The sequence below is a fragment of the Schistocerca cancellata genome, chromosome 11 (assembly GCF_023864275.1).
Source record: "Schistocerca cancellata isolate TAMUIC-IGC-003103 chromosome 11, iqSchCanc2.1, whole genome shotgun sequence".
Lineage (NCBI taxonomy): Eukaryota > Metazoa > Arthropoda > Insecta > Orthoptera > Acrididae > Schistocerca > Schistocerca cancellata.
This window is the reverse complement of record NC_064636.1, coordinates 93,784,329-93,805,159: the sequence shown is the minus strand read 5'-3', so window position 1 is coordinate 93,805,159 and position 20,831 is coordinate 93,784,329. Positions and strand designations below refer to the sequence as shown.

At 42.5% G+C, this 20,831-nt stretch overlaps 1 protein-coding gene across 2 annotated transcripts in view; it reads right to left on the bottom strand.

Annotated features, from left to right (window-relative positions):
• Positions 1-20,831, bottom strand: part of LOC126108804 (poly [ADP-ribose] polymerase tankyrase-1-like) — a 92,635-nt gene that overhangs the window by 58,944 nt on the left and 12,860 nt on the right. For both annotated transcript variants that reach the window (XM_049914169.1, XM_049914170.1), the window contains exons 2-3: positions 13,739-13,908; positions 13,568-13,615 (exon numbers count right to left, since the gene is read on the bottom strand). In XM_049914169.1, the coding sequence (XP_049770126.1) occupies positions 13,568-13,615; positions 13,739-13,826 (136 nt within the window). In that variant the 5' untranslated portion in view covers positions 13,827-13,908. The remainder of the gene's footprint in view (positions 1-13,567; positions 13,616-13,738; positions 13,909-20,831) is intronic.

Genomic DNA, 20,831 nt, shown 5'->3' with positions numbered 1-20,831 from the left:
GGACATGTGCAACAGTGATCGAAACGTCAGCAGTTTTATATACCTAGAATGTAGTCACAAAACCAGAAAAATGTTATTAAGTTTACCATTCTTCTTATCTAAGTTCTCTACGAGGAGGAAGTATGGGCATGCATCAGATCGACTGTACCGTTTGTACAGGGAGAGTCACTAACTGATGCCACCTAAAGTAACTCCGGAAGTGTGACAGTAGCTAAACAGTTTGTGGGACAAATGTTCCATGGGACAATGGGGGCTACAATATGACGTTGGTTTTTTGTTACTACATAGGGTCGTGTCAGAGATATGGAGGTCAACTTTGTTTTTTCTTTTAAATGGGATGCTATAGTTTGGTATTTGTTTTCTGATAACGACTGTCGAGACGAATGCAATGATGTGTAACAGTAAGGTCTTTGAAGGTCAACGAATGTCCAAAGGTGGCATGAACGTCCATTTACAGAAGGTGTTCCAAGTGATGACCATCGGTATCAATGCAGTACTGAAATCTTCTTATCACTGATTGATTGGTATTCCTTACCACATCACCACTTAGAGAAGCACATACTCTGACAACTCTCTCTCGTATATCGTGCAAATAGTAAATATTCGCCAAATATAGTATATCCATCTAACGTGCCTTTCACATGTAAACACCATTCGACGGTTTCGCAATACAGCACTAATATTGTCGAATCAAGCGAATGTGTGTGATGTATTCCTTCGAAGAACAAGTCGATATGCTTCTCATTTACGGGGAGTGCCAACGAAATTCAGTGAGAGCTAGAGACTTATATGCTGAAAGATATCCTCAACGGACCCACCCTATACGACGTACATTTAAATATGTGTATGATAAATTGAGAACAACTGGATATTGAACGTGTCGGAAGCATATCAGGCGAAGGAAAGTTACTAACGAGGAAACGGAACTTGGTACTCTTGCCACTGTGGTTCGAGATTCTTGTGTTAGTTCACGTCAAATCACAAGGGAATCTGGTCAGGGTTTCAAGCTGCCCCAGTACAGCTCACATTATACCCAGTACAGAAAGCTGGTGAAAACGCGGAATTGACATCAGTGAAACACTGATAAAACTTTCAACCTGTATCGAAAATATACACTGAGATAGTATGGCATTTGCCACAGGTCACCAACAAATTGTACCAACCAAAACAGAAACATAAATTGCGCGTGAGGCTTTCTGGGAAAGACACAGTATCATGGTGGGCATTAATTTGGAATCAGGTCCCTCTGTCAACTTCTAGACCTACTCCAAATGCAACCAAAAATTATGCAGAAGACTAAAGTACTGTTATATAAGTTTCCAAGTCACTCTCTCATTGATGAAATAGATGTTAATTGGGCCACAATCTACTGGTTAAATGACAGTTCAGTAAGGGGTGGGGGAGACAAGACATCTGGTAAAACATTTCTAAATGAGTTGTCTGATGATTACCTAAAACAGTCTGTTTGGGAGCCCACTCATGATGTTGCACCTGATGGTTTCAAAATGACCATACCTCTTTGAGGAAGCTCACAAAGAAACTAGTATCAATGCCCATGATTTACAACATGCAAATGGCCACTAAAACAAGTAGCAGAATACATATATGTTCAGCAAACAAGATAAAGAAGCAATTGTGACCTATTTGAATACAAAACTCGAAATATTTAGCTCTTGAGAACAACATGTAGAAAAATTGTGGCTGAGGTTTACAGGAACAGTCAGCTGTGCACTTGGTACGTATCTACATAAATATCATCCTTACCATAACCGTTCAAATGGCTCTGAGCACAATGGGACTTAACTTCTAAGGTCATCAGCCACCATAACCGCCTCCACCAAGAATTAACTGCTACCGATTGTATGCGTCGCATTGAATTCTGCCGACGGGCTCAACTTCATATTCAGAGGAATGACAGATATATTAATTTGATTTTATTTACTGATGAGGCTACATTCATGGAAATGTTAATCTGAATAACATTCATTATTGAGCAACTGAAAATCCATGTTGGCAGTGGCAAGTTGCACACCAAAGCCGTGGTTGGTGAATCTATAGTGTGGGATACTGAAGGACAGAATTATAGGCCCCTACTCATCCAAGGAAATCTTAATGGTAGGAAGTACACCACCTTCCTGCAAGGGACATTAGGTCTGTTATTGGAAGAAGTACCTTTAGGAACGAGGAACAGAATGTGGTATCAACACGATGGGTGTCCAGTACCTTTTTCAAAGATGGCTGAAAATGAGCTGCAGGGACAATTCCCAAATTGTTGGATTGGATGCGTAGGAGATGTGTTGTTAGGGGTTCATTCGCCAGACCTGACACCTCCGGATTTTTTTCTTGTGTGGATTCGTAAAAGACATTATTTATAAAGATGTTCCTACTACACCTAATATATTCAAGGGAGAAATGTCAGAGCTGGTGCTTTGATAAGTGCTGATGTGATGACGACTACCACTCAGTCCATGATAAGAAGGTAGGAGCCATTCGAACACCTTCTGTAAATTGACGTTCATGCTACCTTTGTGACCCTGTTGACCTTCAAAGAACTTACACATCATTGGATTCGTCTCGATAGCCGCTTTCATAAAATAAGTACCAAACTGCAGCATGTTATTTAAAAAAAAAATTGACCTTCATATCTTTGACACGACTCCACCAAGCAACAAAAAACCAACAGCATGTTAATACCCCATCGTCCCATGCACGCTTTGTCCCACAAACGTTTGAGGTTCTATCACACTTTTCAAGTTATTCTTGGTGACAATGGTTAGTGACTCACACTGTAGACACTCGACCGAGCAAATGTGTCGTGGGGAGGTGGGGGAAGGGGGGGGGGGTCGGGGGATGACCGCGAGAGTGCTCTCTGTATTTCATCACTGTGCCAACACAGAAGGGGATCTGAACCCGGTACCTCACAGTCTGGGACAGTATTAGAGAGTCGGCACAGAGCATTTTAGTAATATGGCCTGCTCTTCTGCTGCTAATGGCCTGCTGCACAGGTGTCAAGAATGAACCTGTTAGGGTGGCGGTATCACCAGGACAGTGACAGAAGGTTAACTGACGATGACTACGATCGTGAAGGTGTGGCTAGGTTGAGGTGTATAACTTTGGCGGATCTCACACTATACGCTCTTCCTCTACGATAACGACGCTACAAGTACCAAAAGACTTATAAGAACGTGTAGAGTGCGAATCGTCAAACCCGCAACACAGTCAACGCAAGGGAGCACATCAAAAAGTGATCGCTACGAGAGCTCGCTTGAAACTGTCGTGTGGAGTTCTCAAGTATGCGTGACAGCAAATTTTCTCGTAATCCAGAATAATGGGATCCACAATGGACTGAAAAATCGGCCATTGATTAACGGAGATATTAGAAACTAATAGCTCTTAATTTTAACCCACTCTTCACTGAATTTAGACGCTTAAAAAAAGGGAAGTTATTTCTCAAACACAAATCTTACATTTTCTGTTCGATAACCCCATCAACTCTGTTCATCTACGTATACATCTGCATCCATACTCTGCAAACCACTTTGAAATGCATGGCAGAGGGTACCTCGTAATGTATCAGTTATCAGGACTTCTTCACATTCCAGTCACATATGGAGCTTGGGCATGGTTGTTTAAATTACCTCTGTGCGTCCTGTAAGTCTGCTAATTTCATCCTCACGACACCTGTGAGAGCGATAAGTGGTGGGTTGTAGTATATTGCTAGATTCGAGGTGTAAAGCAGCTTCTTGAAACTTTCAGAGTGGGCTTTATCTTCAAAGTGTGCCAGTTCAGTTTCTTCATGGATCAAAGAAGCACTGAATGTTGGTGTTGCTCTTCTCTACGTGTTTACAATACCTGCTGCCAGTCCTATTTGATACGGTTCCTACACACTACAGCAATATTCTCGGTATCGTCACATGAGACAATTGTAAAGAATCATCTCTGTGGACTGATTCCAACACCCTAGTATTCTACCAATGAACCGAAGCCTTCCACCCGTCTTATCTCCAACTGAGAGCGCATCATCGTTCCGTTTGATGTCCCAAATTGTAACGCCCAGAGATTTGTATGAATTAACTGGTACCAGATGTACTCTTTCATTGGTGACTATAATTTTTTTTATCAAGATTCTACTAAATATTTGTGCAGAATTCTTCAGATAGTACATCATTATAGATAACTGCATCATCCACGAAAATTCTAAGACTATTAAATTGCTGCAAGACGATTAATATATAACAGAACCTGTGATTCCCAATACACTTACATTGTCCACACCAATTTCTCTTCATTGAAGGTAACACGCTGAGTCCTCCCTAGTAAATAAATCCTCAGTTAAGCCACAAATTTCGCATCATACGCCATATGATCTTTCTTTTGGTAATAAGTGTGGTTATGGTACTGAGTCAAATGATTTTATCGAAAATCCGAAATTACTGCATTTATCCTACTGTCTTGATTATGGCTTTAAGGATGTCATGAAAGAAATGTCACTATTTTCGAAATCCATACTGATTGGCAATGAGGTCCTTCTATTCAAGGAACCTCATTACGTTTGAGCTCAGAATATGTTCAAGAATCCCATAACAAATGGATGGCAAGGATATTTATTATACGGTAGTTTTATGAATGACTCCTGATGCTCCTCTACTTGATGGGTGTCTCCTCGGAATTCTCCCAACTACTGGACATTGTTATTTGTGATAGATATTTACAATTTATTATTGTGTTATTTGTAGAAGGATTTTGGTTAAGAGGGGGGCTAACTTAGTCGCAAATTCGGTGAAGGATCTGATAGAGATTCCATCAGGTTCTGGAGCCTTGTTAAATTTCAGCTGTTTCTCAACACTAGTGACGCTAATTCTACATCTATATCTGTCATTGTCACAAATTGGAGCAATACCCCACAGTACCATCTCTAAACAAACATTTCGGAAAACTAATTCAGTTTCTGATTTTTATTTCCTATTCTTAATTTCTGTCATTACCCAGTCTACGAGTGTCTGAACACTAACTTTGGTACCAGCTTTACATAGAACCGGAATTTCCTTGGTTTTGTGAGAGATCCTTCCTATTCTATTACAATAGTTTTAGTAGGAATCAAACTATGAAACATCCAGGATGGAATGTGACAATATTACGAAAAGGAAACTTGCAACTCACCATAGAGCGGAAATGCTGAGTTGCAGATAGGCACAACAACAAACTCTCAGAATTAAAGCTTATGGCCAATAAGGCCATTGTCAACAATAGACGACAGACATGCATACACGTACACTCCCCTTCCCCCCCCCCCCACACACACAAGAACGCACGCACGCAACTCACACACACGACTGCAGTCTCAGGCAACTGAAACCACATTGTGACCAGCAGCACAAGTGCATGGTGGGAGTGGCGACTGGGTGTGGGGAGAGGAGGAGCGGCAGGGTGGTGGGGTGGTGGACAGTGAAGTGCTACAGGTTAGACAGGGGGCAGCAGAAGGGTGTGGAGGGAGGGGAAGTAGCAGAAAAGTAGAGAAATAAAAAGACTGAGGTGGTGGTGGCATGATGTCTGGGTAGTGTTGGAATGGGAACAGGGCACCTTGCTGGTTGGGTGACGGCAGTGAGTAACAAAGGAGGACACCAGGCAGGTTGTGGGAACCTTTGTCAGTCACTGTCTTCACTCATCCATCCCTTTCCCTGTTCCCATTCCAGCACTACATAACCGTCATTCCACCACGAAAGACAGTGTTTCTTTAATAATGAGAGTCATTTTGTTGTGCCTAACTGTGACTCAGTAGGCTTAGTAGGTTGGACGGAATTTTCTCTCATCAGCCAAATACATTTAGCATCTTCCTACATGTAGGGCTACGTTTTGCCTAGCATTCATTGACTTTTTCTTTAGATGTTTCTTTCAAATGAATGCAGACCGTGGAGTGTCCCTCTTATCATCAACTGCTTTACATACGTACCAAGTGCACAGCCGACTGTTCTTGTAAGCCTCAACCACAATTTTTGTACATGTTGTTCTCAAGAGCTGAATATTTCGAGTTTTGTATTCAAACAGGTCACAATTGCTTCTTTATCTTGTTTGCTGAACATATATGTATTTTGCTACTTGTTTTAGTGGCCATTTGCATGTTGTAAATCATGGTCATTGATACTAGTTTCTGTGTGAGCTTCCTCAAAGAGGTATGGTCATTTTGAAACTATCAGGTGCAACATCATGAGTGGGCTCCCAAACAGACTGTTTTAGGTAATCACGAGACAACTCATTTAGAAATGTTTCACCAGAACCCCACCCCTTACTGAACTGTCATTTAATCAATTAACATCTATTTCAACAATGAGAGAGTGAATTGGAAACTTATATAACAGTGCTTTAGCGTTCTGCATAATGTTTGGTTGCATCTGGAGAAGGTCTAGAAGTTGACAGAGGGACCTGATTCCAAATTAATGCCCACCATGATACTGAGTCTTTCCCAGAAAGCCTCACACGCAATTTATGTTTCTGTTTTGGTTGGTACAATTTGTTTGTTACCTGTGGCAAATGCCATACTATCTCAGTGTATATTTTCGATACAGGTTGAAAGTTTTATCAGTGTCTCACGGCTGTAAGTTCCGCGTTTTCACCAGCTTTCTGTACCGGGTATTATGTGAGCTCTACTGGGGCAGCTTCAAACCCTGGCACGTTGATATCAGTGCTTCGGAAGTTAGCCACTGGAACTCTAATACTCTCGCAAGTATGTGACACTTCTTTGGAAATATTACTGACACTTTCAGGTCCCTATCGTTATCTGGAATGGACGAAGAGTAGTCTAATCTAAAAACCGTTGTGTACACTCCGCACCCAAACAGCTACCTGAGCAGCAGCCTCTGATGTGTACCACACCCCTGACCCATTTAGGGTGTCCATAGAGTACTCAACCCCTTGATGCAAGTCCAAGAATTTTCAGGCTGCTTTGTCACAGAACCTTCGAACTCTGAGTCAGTCGTTCCATTCGATTCAGAACGTGGGATGCACGACCAGTTTTGCACTGCAGCAAATTGTGAGTCTCACTGAAATTAGAAGAGGCCAGCTTTCACAACCTTCACTGCCATTTGAATGATCCAAGTGTGGCCGCAGAGCACAGTCAGCAGCTGGTAGCGCCCGGCTTCTGTAGCATGCTGAATAAGGCTCCCAGCCATACACACTGACTGCACTTAGTGTTCCCTCACATCGCTTTTTGCGTTTCCCTAAGGGATACATTCACTTGCCGTACATTTGAACTTCCTCCTGTTAATAGGTCCTATCCTTTTATGTTTGCCCCTTCTTGACACAGCACATACCATGTTACTCAACAGCTGAAGTCAGTCTCACTGACTCAGTTTCGATTTCAGTGGAAGACTGCACCTCATACTTGTTGGTTATGGTGATGAGTACCACGTGCTGATTCCTCCCCGGTCCCTGCCTCCACCGTCCATGCAGCCTAGTACTGCCAGTAGCAGACCGGTCACAGCCAAGTGCATGAGCGGTGACAGATCTTGTACCTCGTGTAGAAGTGACAGCAGGATATGATAGTAACTCAGGTACCTGTGGTATATCGGATACATGACTGTTGGTAACTCTCCCGAAACACCAACGCACAGCAGCTTGCAGGCGGCTGATCTTAGCTTATGAACGTCGGCTTACTCTTCCCACGTTCGAGGAGAGTGTTCATAGTAGGGCTGTAGTGTGGCTGGTGTAATGTCTTACAGAATAGTAAACAAGAGTCATTAAATTAAGCCTAGAGATTCATTTTTATGCTCTGGACCAGTTAAGCTCCAAGTATGACTAGTTACCGTTAATATCTGAAGCAGTCCGTACTCAGATCAATGTTTCCTTTACAGCCTCAGTATCACCTTCTATAAACGCTACTAATCTCCTGAATTTTTTTAGAGGCTGTAGTCGAAAACAAAATCAAGATAATAATTACTTTGCGGTGAATGCAGACAATGGAACACGACATGCAACTTACAACAAGCGCTACAAAAACACTGATTTTCTACGACATACGTAATTCTCATCACTGGTAACTTATTAAAATTCTCAAAAATTTATGTTTATTCACGTTGATATACAATGAATGATGGGATAAACGTATCATTGAATGATATTGCTACTCCGGAATTTTTATAGAGGATAAATGCTGCTCGTAACGTATGCTATAGCACAAAATTCGTTTCTCGTGGCACACAGCGTACGAAAATACGGAATATAGTGCGACACAAACACGGAGTTTGATAGAGTTAACACGAATAACTTGTTTAAAATTGATATGGAATGTTAGGACGTGACTTTTAGAGCCGAATTTATCTGACACATCTGGTTTTACTCGGACACGAAGGAAATAGCGGAAGTTGGCTTGTATACGAAATTATGAGTAAGTAGTCAAGGGAACTGCCGGATTCTCCATTTTGCTGGTTTCGTGTCACATTTGGCACTTGCGTGTCAAAGATGAACTCTGCAACATCAGTACGTCTCTAAAAAAAAAAAAGACGTACAGTGTGCAGCATAATGCAACTAAAGGCGCTTTGGTAACCCTCTTTGAAAATTTTACTATTACGTTCCGTGGACAGATTGCTTTTATCACTGTAAGGGTCTATGGAAGATACTAGGTGATTTTTTTCTACGATGTACAAACACTAGGGGTTGATCAGTGAGATGATAAGGAACAAAAATGTTCTAATGATGTCCAGAAACGCATGGTTCCCATGACAGAGACCATTTATTCAATCATACTTTGTTACAGAAGCTGCAGTGCAATACCACACAGCCATACTTATAGAATGCATTTTTTCCTCCTAGAGGGTCGTACTCATTCTCGCACGTCATTACCTAACATGCAGGAAATCATGAAGGACGTACCCGAAATGAAGAGACACTAGACATGGAAAAAAATGTGATTAAAACTGTCAGTAACAGGCAATGGACCGGCCTGTACGGGGTAAGCCAGACGACCGTGTGGGACATTCTCCATGACGATTGTTACTACGCTTATCAGTTAGAGCGTGTGAAGGAGTTACTAGCGACAGACTTTCCACATCGGCAGCAGTTTTGTCGTCGGTTGCTTCACCAGGCAACCATGATTGCAGGATTTGTGTCATTGTCCGAGTAAAGGACAAGGATAGTGTTCTGCTCATGGGTGATTTTAACGCCAGGATTGGAAATCGAACAGAAGGGTATGAAAAGGTTATGGGTAAATTTGGAGAGGATATGGAGGCCAACAGGAACGGGAAACAACTCTTGGATTTCTGTGCCAGTGTGGGCTTAGTAATCACAAACTCCTTTTTTAAACATAAGAACATTCACCGGTATACTTGGGAAGGCAGGGGAACCAGATCTGTCATTGACTATATAATAACAGATCAGGAATTCAGGAAGGCTGTGAGGGACACACGTGTATTCAGGGGATTCTTTGATGACACTGATCATTATTTAATCTGCAGTGAAATTGGGATTGTGAGGCCGAAAGCGCAGGAGGTCAGGTCCATATGTAGGAGGATAAGAGTGGAGAAACTTCAGGATAAGGAAATCAGGCACAAGTACATAACAGCGATCTCAGAAAGGTACCAGTTAGTTGAATGTAGCCAATTACAGTCATTGGAAAAGGAATGGACAAGGTACAGGGACACAGTACTAGAAGTGGCTAAAGAATGTCTTGGAACAGTAGTGTGTAAAAGTAGGAAGAAGCAAACAGCTTGGTGGAATGATACAGTCAAGGCGGCCTGTAAAAGGAAAAAGAAGGCGTATCAAAAATGGCTACATACCAGAACCCAGGTAGACAGAGAAAGTTATGTTGAAGAAAGAAACAAAGCCAAACAGATAATTGCAGCATCCAAGAAGAAATCGTGGGAAGACTTTGGAAACAGGTTGGAGACTATGGGTCAAGCTGCTGGAAAACCATTCTGAAGTGTAATTAGCAGTCTTCGAAAGGGAGGTAAGAAGGAAATGACAAGTATTTTGGACAGGTCAGGAAAACTGCTGGTGAATCCTGTGGATGCCTTGGGAAGATGGAGGGAATATTTTGAAGAGTTGCTCAATGTAGGTGAAAATGCGATCAGTAATGTTTCAGATTTCGAGGTAGAATGGGATAGGAATGATGATGGAAATAGGATCACATTTGAGGAAGTAGAAAAAATGGTCAATAGATTGCAGTGCAATAAAGCGGCTGGGGTGGATGAAATTAAGTCGGAACTCATCAAATACAGTGGAATGTCAGGTCTTAAATGGCTACACAGGATAATTGAAATGGCCTGGGAGTCGGGACAGGTTCCATCAGACTGGACAAAAGCAGTAATCACACCAATCTTTAAACATGGAAACAGAAAAGATTGTAACAACTACAGAGGTATCTCTTTAATCAGCGTTGTGGGTAAAATCTTCTCAGGTATTGTTGAAAGGAAAGTGCGAGTACTAGTTGAGGACGAAATGGATGAAAATCAGTGTGGGTTTAGGCCTCTTAGAGGTTGTTAGGACCAGATCTTTAGCTTACGGCAAATAATGGAGAAGTGTTATTAGTGGAACAGGGAATTGTATCTATGCTTTATAGATCTAGAAAAGGCATATGACCGGGTTCCTAGGAGGAAGTTATTGTCTGTTCTACAAGATTATGGAATACGAGGCAAACTTTTGCAAGCAATTAAATGTCTTTACATGGATAGTCAGGCAGCAGTTAGAGTTGACGGTAAATTGAGTTCATGGTTCACAGTAGTTTCAGGGGTAAGACAAGGCTGCAACCTGTCTCCACTGTTGTTCATATTATTCATGGATCATATGTTGAAAACAATAGACTGGCTGGGTGAGATTAAGATATGTGAACACAAAATAAGCAGTCTCGCATATGCGGATGACTTAGTTGTGATGGCAGATTCTGAAACGTCCCCTTAGAACAATGTATACAAAACTGTGCTTAACCTGGCACACAATAATTTTAGCGCAACGCAATCTGACTATCAAAAATCCCTGCAAAAGAATGGCCCTGAGTAACATTAAACTATACCTTTCAGAAATCACTTACCTCACAAAAATCTTCGTTACTCGAACTACTGCAATACAGCGAGCGCCACTACTGCCAGCTAAATAAAAGATTCAAACCACAAAAGGCACTAACTACTGATAGGGATAGTTAGCAAATGAAAGATATTAATAGAGAACAAACAATGTATTTACCTTAATATTCATAATTGACATGCAGTATTACAAAACTCCGCCATCTCTCTCCCCACATCCACCACTGCTGGCGGCTCACCTCCAACTGTGCAACGCTACGCGCTGTTCCCCGCTGCCTAACACTACAATGGCAGACAACAATGCAAACTAGCCACAGACTGCACACAGCACAGCCAGTGATTTCATTTTCATACAGAGACCGCTACGTGGCGGCAGCGTTACCAATATAAAAATCTAAACAGCCTACTTACATAAAGAAAACATAAACAGCCTACTTACAATTCGAGTGAAAGTTTGCAAAGTAATATTTCAGAGCTAGATCAGAAATGTAAGGACTATGGTATGAAGATTAGCATCTCCAAAACGAAAGTAATGTCAGTGGTAAAGAAATATAAACGGATTGAGTGCCAAATAGGAGGAACAAAGTTACAACAGGTGGACGGTTTCAAGTACTTAGGGTGCATATTCTCACAGGATGGCAATATAGTAAAGAAATGGAAGCGAGGTGTAGCAACGCTAATGTAGTGTGCGCTCAGCTACGATCTACTCTCTTCTGCAAGAAGGAAGTCAGTACCAAGACTAAGTTATCTGTGCACCGTTCAATCTTTCGACCAACTTTGTTGTATGGGAGCGAAAGCTGGGTGGATTCAGGTTACCTTATCAACAAGGTTGAGGTTACGGATATGAAAGTAGCTAGGATGATTGCAGGTACTAGTAGATGGGAACAATGGCAGGAGGGTGTCCACAATGAGGAAATCAAAGAAAAACTGGGAATGAACTCTATAGATGTAGCAGTCAGGGCGAACAGGCTTAGATGGTGGGGTCATGTTACACGCATGGGAGAAGCAAGATTACCCAAGAGACTCATGGATTCAGCAGTAGAGGGTAGGAGGAGTCGGGGCAGACCTAGGAGAAGGTACCTGGATTCGGTTAAGAACGATTTTGAAGTAATAGGCGTAACATCAGAAGAGGCACCAATGTTAGCACTGAATAGGGGATCATGGAGGAATCTTATAAGGGGAACTATGCTCCAGACTGAACGCTGAAAGGCATAATCAGTCTTAAATGATGATGATGATGATGATGATCCTATTCGCCATGAGGCCAGCCTTATGTGGAGTGGCATCTTCAACTTTCATAACAGTCATCTGTGGGATAGTATGCAGAACCCCTGTGGTACGATGACAGCGAATCATCAGCATCGGTGTGGCCGGAATGGGTGGGCTGGGATAATTTGCGACCGTATTTTGGGACCAGTCTTCCTTCCACGTCACCTAACAGAGGGGAACTATCGGCATTTCCTACGGCCGTCTTGCTGTAAGAAGTGCCATTGATGATTCTAATGGTTATGTTATGATGGTGCTCCAGCCCACTTCGCCATTAACGTCCGGATGCATCTCAAACGTGTCTTCCCAGGTTGAAGGATCGGACGAGAGGCTCCAGTTGCATGGCCTGCTCGTTCACCGCATCTCAACCCGTGCGACTTCTGGTTATGGGGCCACCTCAGAAGCATCGTGTACGCAGAGGACATTCCAGATGTGGAGACACTGGAGCAGTGTATTCATCCTGCCTATGACGCTGTTCGCATGCAGCCTGGCCGATTTGAACGTGAGGGACGGAGCACGCTACTGCGCGTATACACGCATGCGTTGAGACACACGGAAACCATTTTCATTACGTACTGTAACTGTCGTTGCGTGGTACAGCGAGTTTTAGACCGCAGTCTTTGTAACAGTGTATGAATAACTTGCGTCTGGTGTGGAAACCACGCGTTTCCAAACATAAATTCATTAGACCTTTTTGTTCCTTATCCTCTCATCGATCAATCCCTAGAGTCTGTATACGGAGGTAAAAATCATCCTGTATACGCTACGTGATGACTAAATGGCATTCGAACTGGAGCTTTCTAGAACACCGAAAGCGATGACACACTGATACCCAATGATGTTGCGAAGTTCCCTCGCAGTATCCTTATGTCTGCAACGTGACCCAAAGCAGATACCCGAACAAGTTCACTCCGGCGTATACCACGGGTGTTATGCTACTGCCAAACCAGTAGCGTGGGACGTACGTATTGCCTGTCATCCAGGAGCAATGAACAGTACTGAATACAAGTTCGTGTGACCCTTGGACGAGACAGCATTCTGAACAAATGAGATATCACATTATTAAGATTAAATTAGCGCAGAATTATTTTACATCATCTATCGCTGTTTTAAAAATAAAAGCTGGATATATTCAAGTAGCAATCTACTGTGTTTGAATATGGCCGCCGCCCCACGGCGCCGGCGTGGACGTCTCAGACCACCAGATAAGACTGCCATGATTAAATAAAATAACACAAAATGAACCCTGTGGACCATGACGTGTTTTTAGTAGTAACGGATCAAACACTTACCTGAGTTGTCGGTTGTTAAAGTACGCAAGGTGACTCCGGTATAGGATTCTGAAAAAGAAATTCGCAAAAATCTCAGTAAAAAAATTAAACTTATTGTTCATTATTTCACAATAAATTGTTATCCATTATCATAATCAGACTCTTATGAATCGAACAAAGTAATAATTTTACCTGTAACAGGAACTGGGTGACTGTAGCCAGTAAATATGACCACCGCCACAAAAATGCGGGTGAACCAACTGAAGCCTCTGCAGAACATGATGGAAGGTCACAGGTTTCGGGCCAAGTAAGGAACTTTTCTCTCAAAATAACCTCGCCAAACTTGCAGTCTGCTGATCAACCTGAAATTTTACGAACAAGTGTGACCACAAAACACATTTTTTTGCCACTACCTGTCTAGTAAATAAAGTAGAGTAAATTAATTTGGATCACACCATTTTACAAGGTGGATGCCACTCTGTTGTTTCGAAATACAGTGTGATTCACGAAGAGATGCAAATTTATTTAATATGTTATTCTACAAGTAAAACTAAAGAAAAAAGTTCAAGTAAACATAGATCCGCAAATGCTTGGTTACCAAGTTACGGCTAATAAACGATTTGCCTGAACTTTAACAACTTAGCTAATATGAAGCCATCGCAAAACTGACCGAGGTTACAGTAAAGGACGATGTCCATTTATTTTGTGGTTATTGGTCTGGTGAATCTAATAAAACATGCCCCACATGTGTATCTGCAGTAATTTTCCAGGACATCCATAGAAGCAAATAAGTAGTTTCGTAAAATTTTTAATTTATTACAAAATTATTGAGGCTTTCGTGGCCACTTGTTGACAAACTGCCTATTGGCTTCTGTCTCGGGTTCTTCAGCCAACGTTCATCTAATGATTTTTCTGACGTTTCGCCAGCACGAGTGGCTGGCATTGTCAAAGCTTCACCCTCCACTGCCAATGGTGGAGGGTGTAGCTTTGACAATGCCAGCCACTCGTGCTGGCGAAACGTCAGAAAAATCATTAGATGAACGTTGGCCGAAGTACCCGAGACAGAAGCCAATAGGCAGTTTTAATTTATTACTTGCCCCAATTTTGATTTTTTTAGCACGACCGCTACGGTCGCAGGTTCGAATCCTGCCTCGGGCATGGATGTGTGTGATGTCCTTAGGTTAGTTAGGTTTAAGTAGTTCTAAGTTCTAGGGGACTTATGACCACAGCAGTTGAGTCCCATAGTGCTCAGAGCCATTTGAACCGTTTTTTGTTTTTTTAAATTCCAGACAACTGCCCAAAGTTTTCAACAGAAGTTGCAGAGAAATTAATTTTGCAAAAATGATGGTAATAACGTTAACTGAATCTGTATGAACGTGTCAGATTATCTGCTTTTTTTAGTGTCATAGCACACGTGAATTCATCTTAAACCAGAAAAACCAAAGCTCAGTGTTAAGGGAATTGTACATACAGTTTCATAATACATTCACAATAAATGTTCAAAAATGTCTCCACTGAATTCAACGCATTTAGCTGCACTTGTATGAACAGATTTCGTTGCTCGTTTCAGTTTCACAGGGTTGTTCTTAATTTCGTCTGTTGCACTCACAACGCGAGCAAGCAATGCCTCACGTCTATTCACTCTGTCCTCATAAACTATGTCTTCACTCAGCCCCATACACAAAAATTCATTGGTGTTAAATCGGTCGATCTGAGTGGCCACAGACGTGTAGCACTTCGACCAAGCTATAACTGGGAAAAATGTGCTTTTAAATGTATAGTGACGGGTTGGTGGAATGTGGAGGCGCGGTCATGTTGGAAATGCATTTGCAGTCGCGTAGCAAGTGGAAGATCTTCGAGCAAGCGGGGCATTTCTCCTTGAAGGAATTGTGAGTACTTCTCTGTAGTTAGACGTGCTGGGAAAATATTTTCTTAGATTCACCACATCAATAACAACAAAATGAATGGAAACAGTGCTTTATTTTAAGCTTGTACAGTTTCGCAATGGCTTCATATTAGCTAAGGAGCTAAATTTCAGGCAAAATCTGTTGTTAGCCGTAACTAAACTTTTGCGTATCTCTGTTTATATGAACTTTTTATTTAGTTTTACTTGTATAATAACATATTAAAATACTTGCATATCCTCGTAAATCAACCTGTATACTGGCTGATCAGCTTAACTGTTTACGTCAAAAACAATTGAAAGCATATAAGAGATCGTTATGATGTTTGCACCTGATTAAATGAGAGAGACTGCTGTATGAGCCACGTATAGTCCGTTGTCATACTTATATTCTTTGCAGGAGACGGGGATCAACTTCTCTTTTTCAAATGAAACTATAGTACACTACTGGATATTAAAATTGCTACACCAAGAAGAAATGCAAATGATAAACGGGTATTCATTGGACAAATGTATTATACAAGAACTGACATGTGATTACATTTTCACGCAATATTGGTGCATACATCCTGGGAAATCAGTACCCAGAACAACCACCTCTGGCAGTAATAACGGCCTTGATACGCCTGGGCATTGAGTCATACAGAGCTCGGATGGTGTGCACAGGAACAGCTGCCCATGCAGCTTCAACACGATACCACAGTTCATCAAGAGTAGTGACTGGCGTATTGTAACGAGCCAGTTGCTCGGCCACCATTGACCAGACGTTCCCAGTTGGTGAGAGATCTGGAGAATGTGCTGGCCAGGGCAGCAGTCGAACATTTTCTGTATCCAGAAAGGCCCGTACATTACCTCCAACATGCGGGCGTTCATTATCCCGCTGAAATGTAGGGTTTCACAGGGATCGAATGAAGGGTAGAGTCACGAGTCGTAACATACCTGAAATGTAACGTCCACTGTTCAAACTGCCGTCAGTGCGACAAGAGGTGACCAAGACGTGTAACCAATGGCACCCCATACCATCACGCCGGGTGATACTGCAATATGGCGATGACGAATACACTTTTCCAATGTGCGTTCACCGCGATGCCGCCAAACACGGATGAGACCATCATGATGCTGTAAACAGACCTGGATTCGTCAGAAAAAATGACTTTTTGCCATTCGTGCACCCAGGTTCGTCGTTGAGTACACCATCGCAGGCGCTCCTGTCTGTTACGCTGCGCCAAGGGTAACCGCAGCCATGGTATCCGAGCTAAGAGCCCATGCTGCTGCTGCAAACGTCGTCGAACTGTTCGTGCAGATAGTTGTTGTCTTGCAAAAGTACCCAGCTGTTGCCTCAGGGGTCGAGACGTGGCTGCACGATCCGTTTCAGCCGTGCGGGGAAGATGCCTGTCATCTCGACTGCTAGTGATACGAGGCCGTTGGGATCCAGCACGGCGTTCCGTATTACCCTCCTGAACCCACCGATTCAATATTCTGCTAGCTGTCATTTGATCTCGACCAACGCGAGCAGCAATGTCGCGATACGATAAACCTCAATCGCGATAGGCTACAATCCGGCCTTTATAAAAGAAGTCGGAAACGTGATGGTACGCATCTCTCCTCCTTACACGAGGCATCACAACAACGTTTCACCAGGCAACGCCGGTCAACTGCTGTTTGTGTATGAGAAATCGGTTGGAAACTTTCCTCATGTCAGCACGTTGTAGGTGTCGCCACCGGCGCCAACTTTGTGTGAATGCTCTGAAAAGCTAATAATTTGCAGATCACAGCATCCTCTTGCTGTCGGTTAAATTTCGCGTCTGTAGCTCGTCATCTTCGTTGTGTAGCGACTTTAATGGGCAGTAGTGTATATGTCAATACGTGGTGATCTACTGTGCAGAGGGGGAGGAGGGTTGGGGGGGTTGGGGGGTTGTTGTGAGGGAAGATGCCAGACGGCGAGGTCATCGGTATCATCGGATTATGGAAGGACGGCGAAGACAGTCGGCCGTGTCCTTTCAAAAGAGCCATCCCGGCATTTGCCTGGAGCGATTTAGGGATATCACGGAAAACCTAAATCAGGATGGCCGGAAGCGGGGTTGAAGCGTCGTCCTGAATGCGACTCCAGTGTGCTGAACACTGCGCCACCTCGCTCGGTCGAGGATGTGGGCGTGTCTCGCCTACAGCAGTGGCGTTAGCCGGCTAGACGAGCCTTGGGCGGGTAAGGCCTCTCCAGCGGGTACTTCGGAGTGTGGTGCTTGGGGAAACTGCTCTCTAACAAACGAATTCTGTATGAAAAAGTATAATCCCATTTCAAAAACATCATAACTGTTATGCTATTTAAGACACGTGCGTGAACAACATACTGAAGGAAAGAGCAAACTCTCGAGCTTTACATGGTTCCCGCTTGTTGGCAGGAGTGAGCGCCCACCTCAGTTGTAGTAAAAATGGTGTCGGGACAACCGAAAGCGTTTCGTGTTTTACGTTTTGCGCAGTGCAGTTCAGTAATAACCGTTGGACGTGACTTTCGTACTAGGTATGGTGTGGATCCTCCTACAGCACAGAGCATTAGGCGGTGGCACGAACAATCCGTAGAAACAGGTTCTTTGTGTAAAGGCAAATCGCCGGGCCATCCCCGAGTGCCTGACACAGACATCGAATGCATTCGCCATAGTTTCGCAAGAAGTCGTCAGAAATCCGTTAGCCGTGCAAATCTATAGCTCAACATGCCCCCAATGTCCATCTGGCGTGTGCTGCTTCGACGTTTACACACGAAATAGTACAAAATTCAGCTAATACAAGCTTTTAGTAAAGGTGACAAACATAAACGTTTGGAGTTCTGTAATTTCGCTCTTGGGAAGATGGAGAATGACAGTTTTCTGCCACGCTTAGTGTTTAGTGACGAGCCAAGATTTCATTTAAATGGAACCGCCATAATGTGAGAATATGAAGTACGGAACAACCACATGAAGTTGTACAACATGAGAGCGACTCTCCAAAATTGGATGTGTTTTGTGCAGTTTCACGGTAAAAGGTGTACGGCCCATTTTTTCCCTTTTTTGGCCGAGAACACTGTTACAGGAAGTACATACCTCGATATGCTTGAGAACGTTCTTATCCCACAGTTGGAGACTGATTTGAACGACTCCATTTACCAACAGGCTGGGGCACCGCCACACTGGCATCTGCAAGTGTGGGAATTTTTAAATCAAAGTATTATTCAACGATGGATCGTTCACATTGTACCAAATGTTTCAGCCTTACATAACTGGCTTCCAAGGTCACCAGACCTGACTCTATGTGATCATTTCTTGCGAGGGTCTATGAAAGACTCTGTTAACGTGCCTCCATTACCAACAAAAGTGAACGAACTGAGAAATCTCATAACAGCAGCTGCGGCAGCTGTAACTCAAGACATGCTCGCTGTAGTATGGGAACAATCTGAATACGGCATTGACATTTGCCGTACGTCTCAAGGCCGGCATATTGAAGAACTATGAGAAGGTATGAAAAAAACTTTGAATTTCCCGTTCATAGGAAAACAAAATCAATTGTATTTGTTTATTAGTTTCAGAAGTATAGGTGTGACGTATAGGATGATTACTTTTTTGCTGCCCGTATAGTGTCGGCAACTGACGGTGGCTCGAAACGCGACATTCTCCTAAACACCATATCATGAAACCGAGGATATGAGAGAGATATTCGTGAAGAAATAATCTCACCGCTACATGGATCACAATTTGTCGATATTTATTACAACATTTAGGAATGCTTTTGATTACGAATATTGTGATAGGCCTTTCATAATTAATAACTAGCTCGCTCTTCGAGGTGTCGTACCATATAGGGTGTCAAATCAAAGCTAAAGACGGTCATAAACACTAAAAAAAGTCTGATTTCATTTATGTAACTTGCTCTGTCTTCTAGCAGCACGATTGTGTAAATGTGACAATATTCTGATTTAGCCACAGTTGAACGAAATAAGATGGTAATTTAAGTTACTCAGTTGCATAGGTAATCATAATCGATGATGAATACCATAGTTAATGTTGAATACCATTTCATACTAGGTTTACTCATAAATGCAAATCGGCGTTAGTAAACTGTGCACTTCGAGTTTTAAAGAAGAAATGAACAGATGGCAGATTAACACTCCTTTTAAATTAGTCACACATTAATCGTATATATTTAAGTAGCACAATTCTTGAGAGTACTGAACAACGTACCTAAATATGATTTACATTTTTCTTAATATGTTAGGTAATACCACACAGCTCATGTTTTGAGTGGCAACAAAATGATTGTGATAACTTTGAGGTTATTTTGAATTTAATGATTTGGAATTTAATGTAAAGTACGTGTGAGGGACAGCCTTAAATATGAATATTACTCAGTGTTAAACGTCGAGTCAGTGTTGGGCGATGCCACAGAGAATGTTGAAGGGCGTGGATCACTGCGCGTGTTCTCTTTGCGTCTTTCGGTTCATTCGTCGTTCGAGTTTCGGCAGCTTTCCGTCTCGGAGTGTCGTTCCGGTGATCTCACGAGAGGTAAACCTGTAGAAAGATCTGGTCGGCGAGTTAACGCAAACTCTTCCTGGCTGCAGAGCGCTGGACTTCCCTTAATTTACTGAGCTCTGCCCCACACTTTTACTTCGTGCAGGATTTGAAATACTCTAAATAAAGTTTCGATTATTTATTTTGGAGAACTTGTTGTAACCTTAGCATCGTACTAGTGAGAATCAAGGCAGAAATGAAATTACAGGGTGAATATTATTGAAGTGAATGAAGTAAAATCGCCATAACGTGTCAACGGTTGGCGTTAGGACGTTAAAACTACGCTGTTAGCCATGGGGCATGATGGGAATTAATACCCGCATGCGTTTGGTTTGCTTTGGTGACAAAGCCTGAGCCTTGATTGTCTGCCATAGAGTCCGGATATGAACACACGTGACTCCTCATTGTGCGGCTATATTAAAGATAGGGTGTACAGCAATAACCCCAAAACCACTGCTTAACGGAAAACAACCATTCAGGAGGTCATCGACAGCATCGAAGTTCCGAAAATTCAGCGGGCCGTGCAGTATTTCGCTATTCGTGGGCACCACATCACCGCTAATGATGGCAGACATAACGAACGTCTCATAACCTAAAGTCGAATATCTGTAGTGACATTTATGTGTTAAGTAAAGGGAGTGCACGCCTGACAGTTTGTGACTAATTTGCGATTTTCCTCATACAGTTGAATAATTGTCACAGCATAGCTTACTTTGCTATAGCTGATGTTATTAGTGGCATGGGAGCAGTGAACCATGTTTTGCATCGTGTTTAGTAAAGAATCAAAATTTGTTGAGATGTTTGCACATAGTTTTGATAATTACTGCTTTGAGAAAAAGGAAATCTG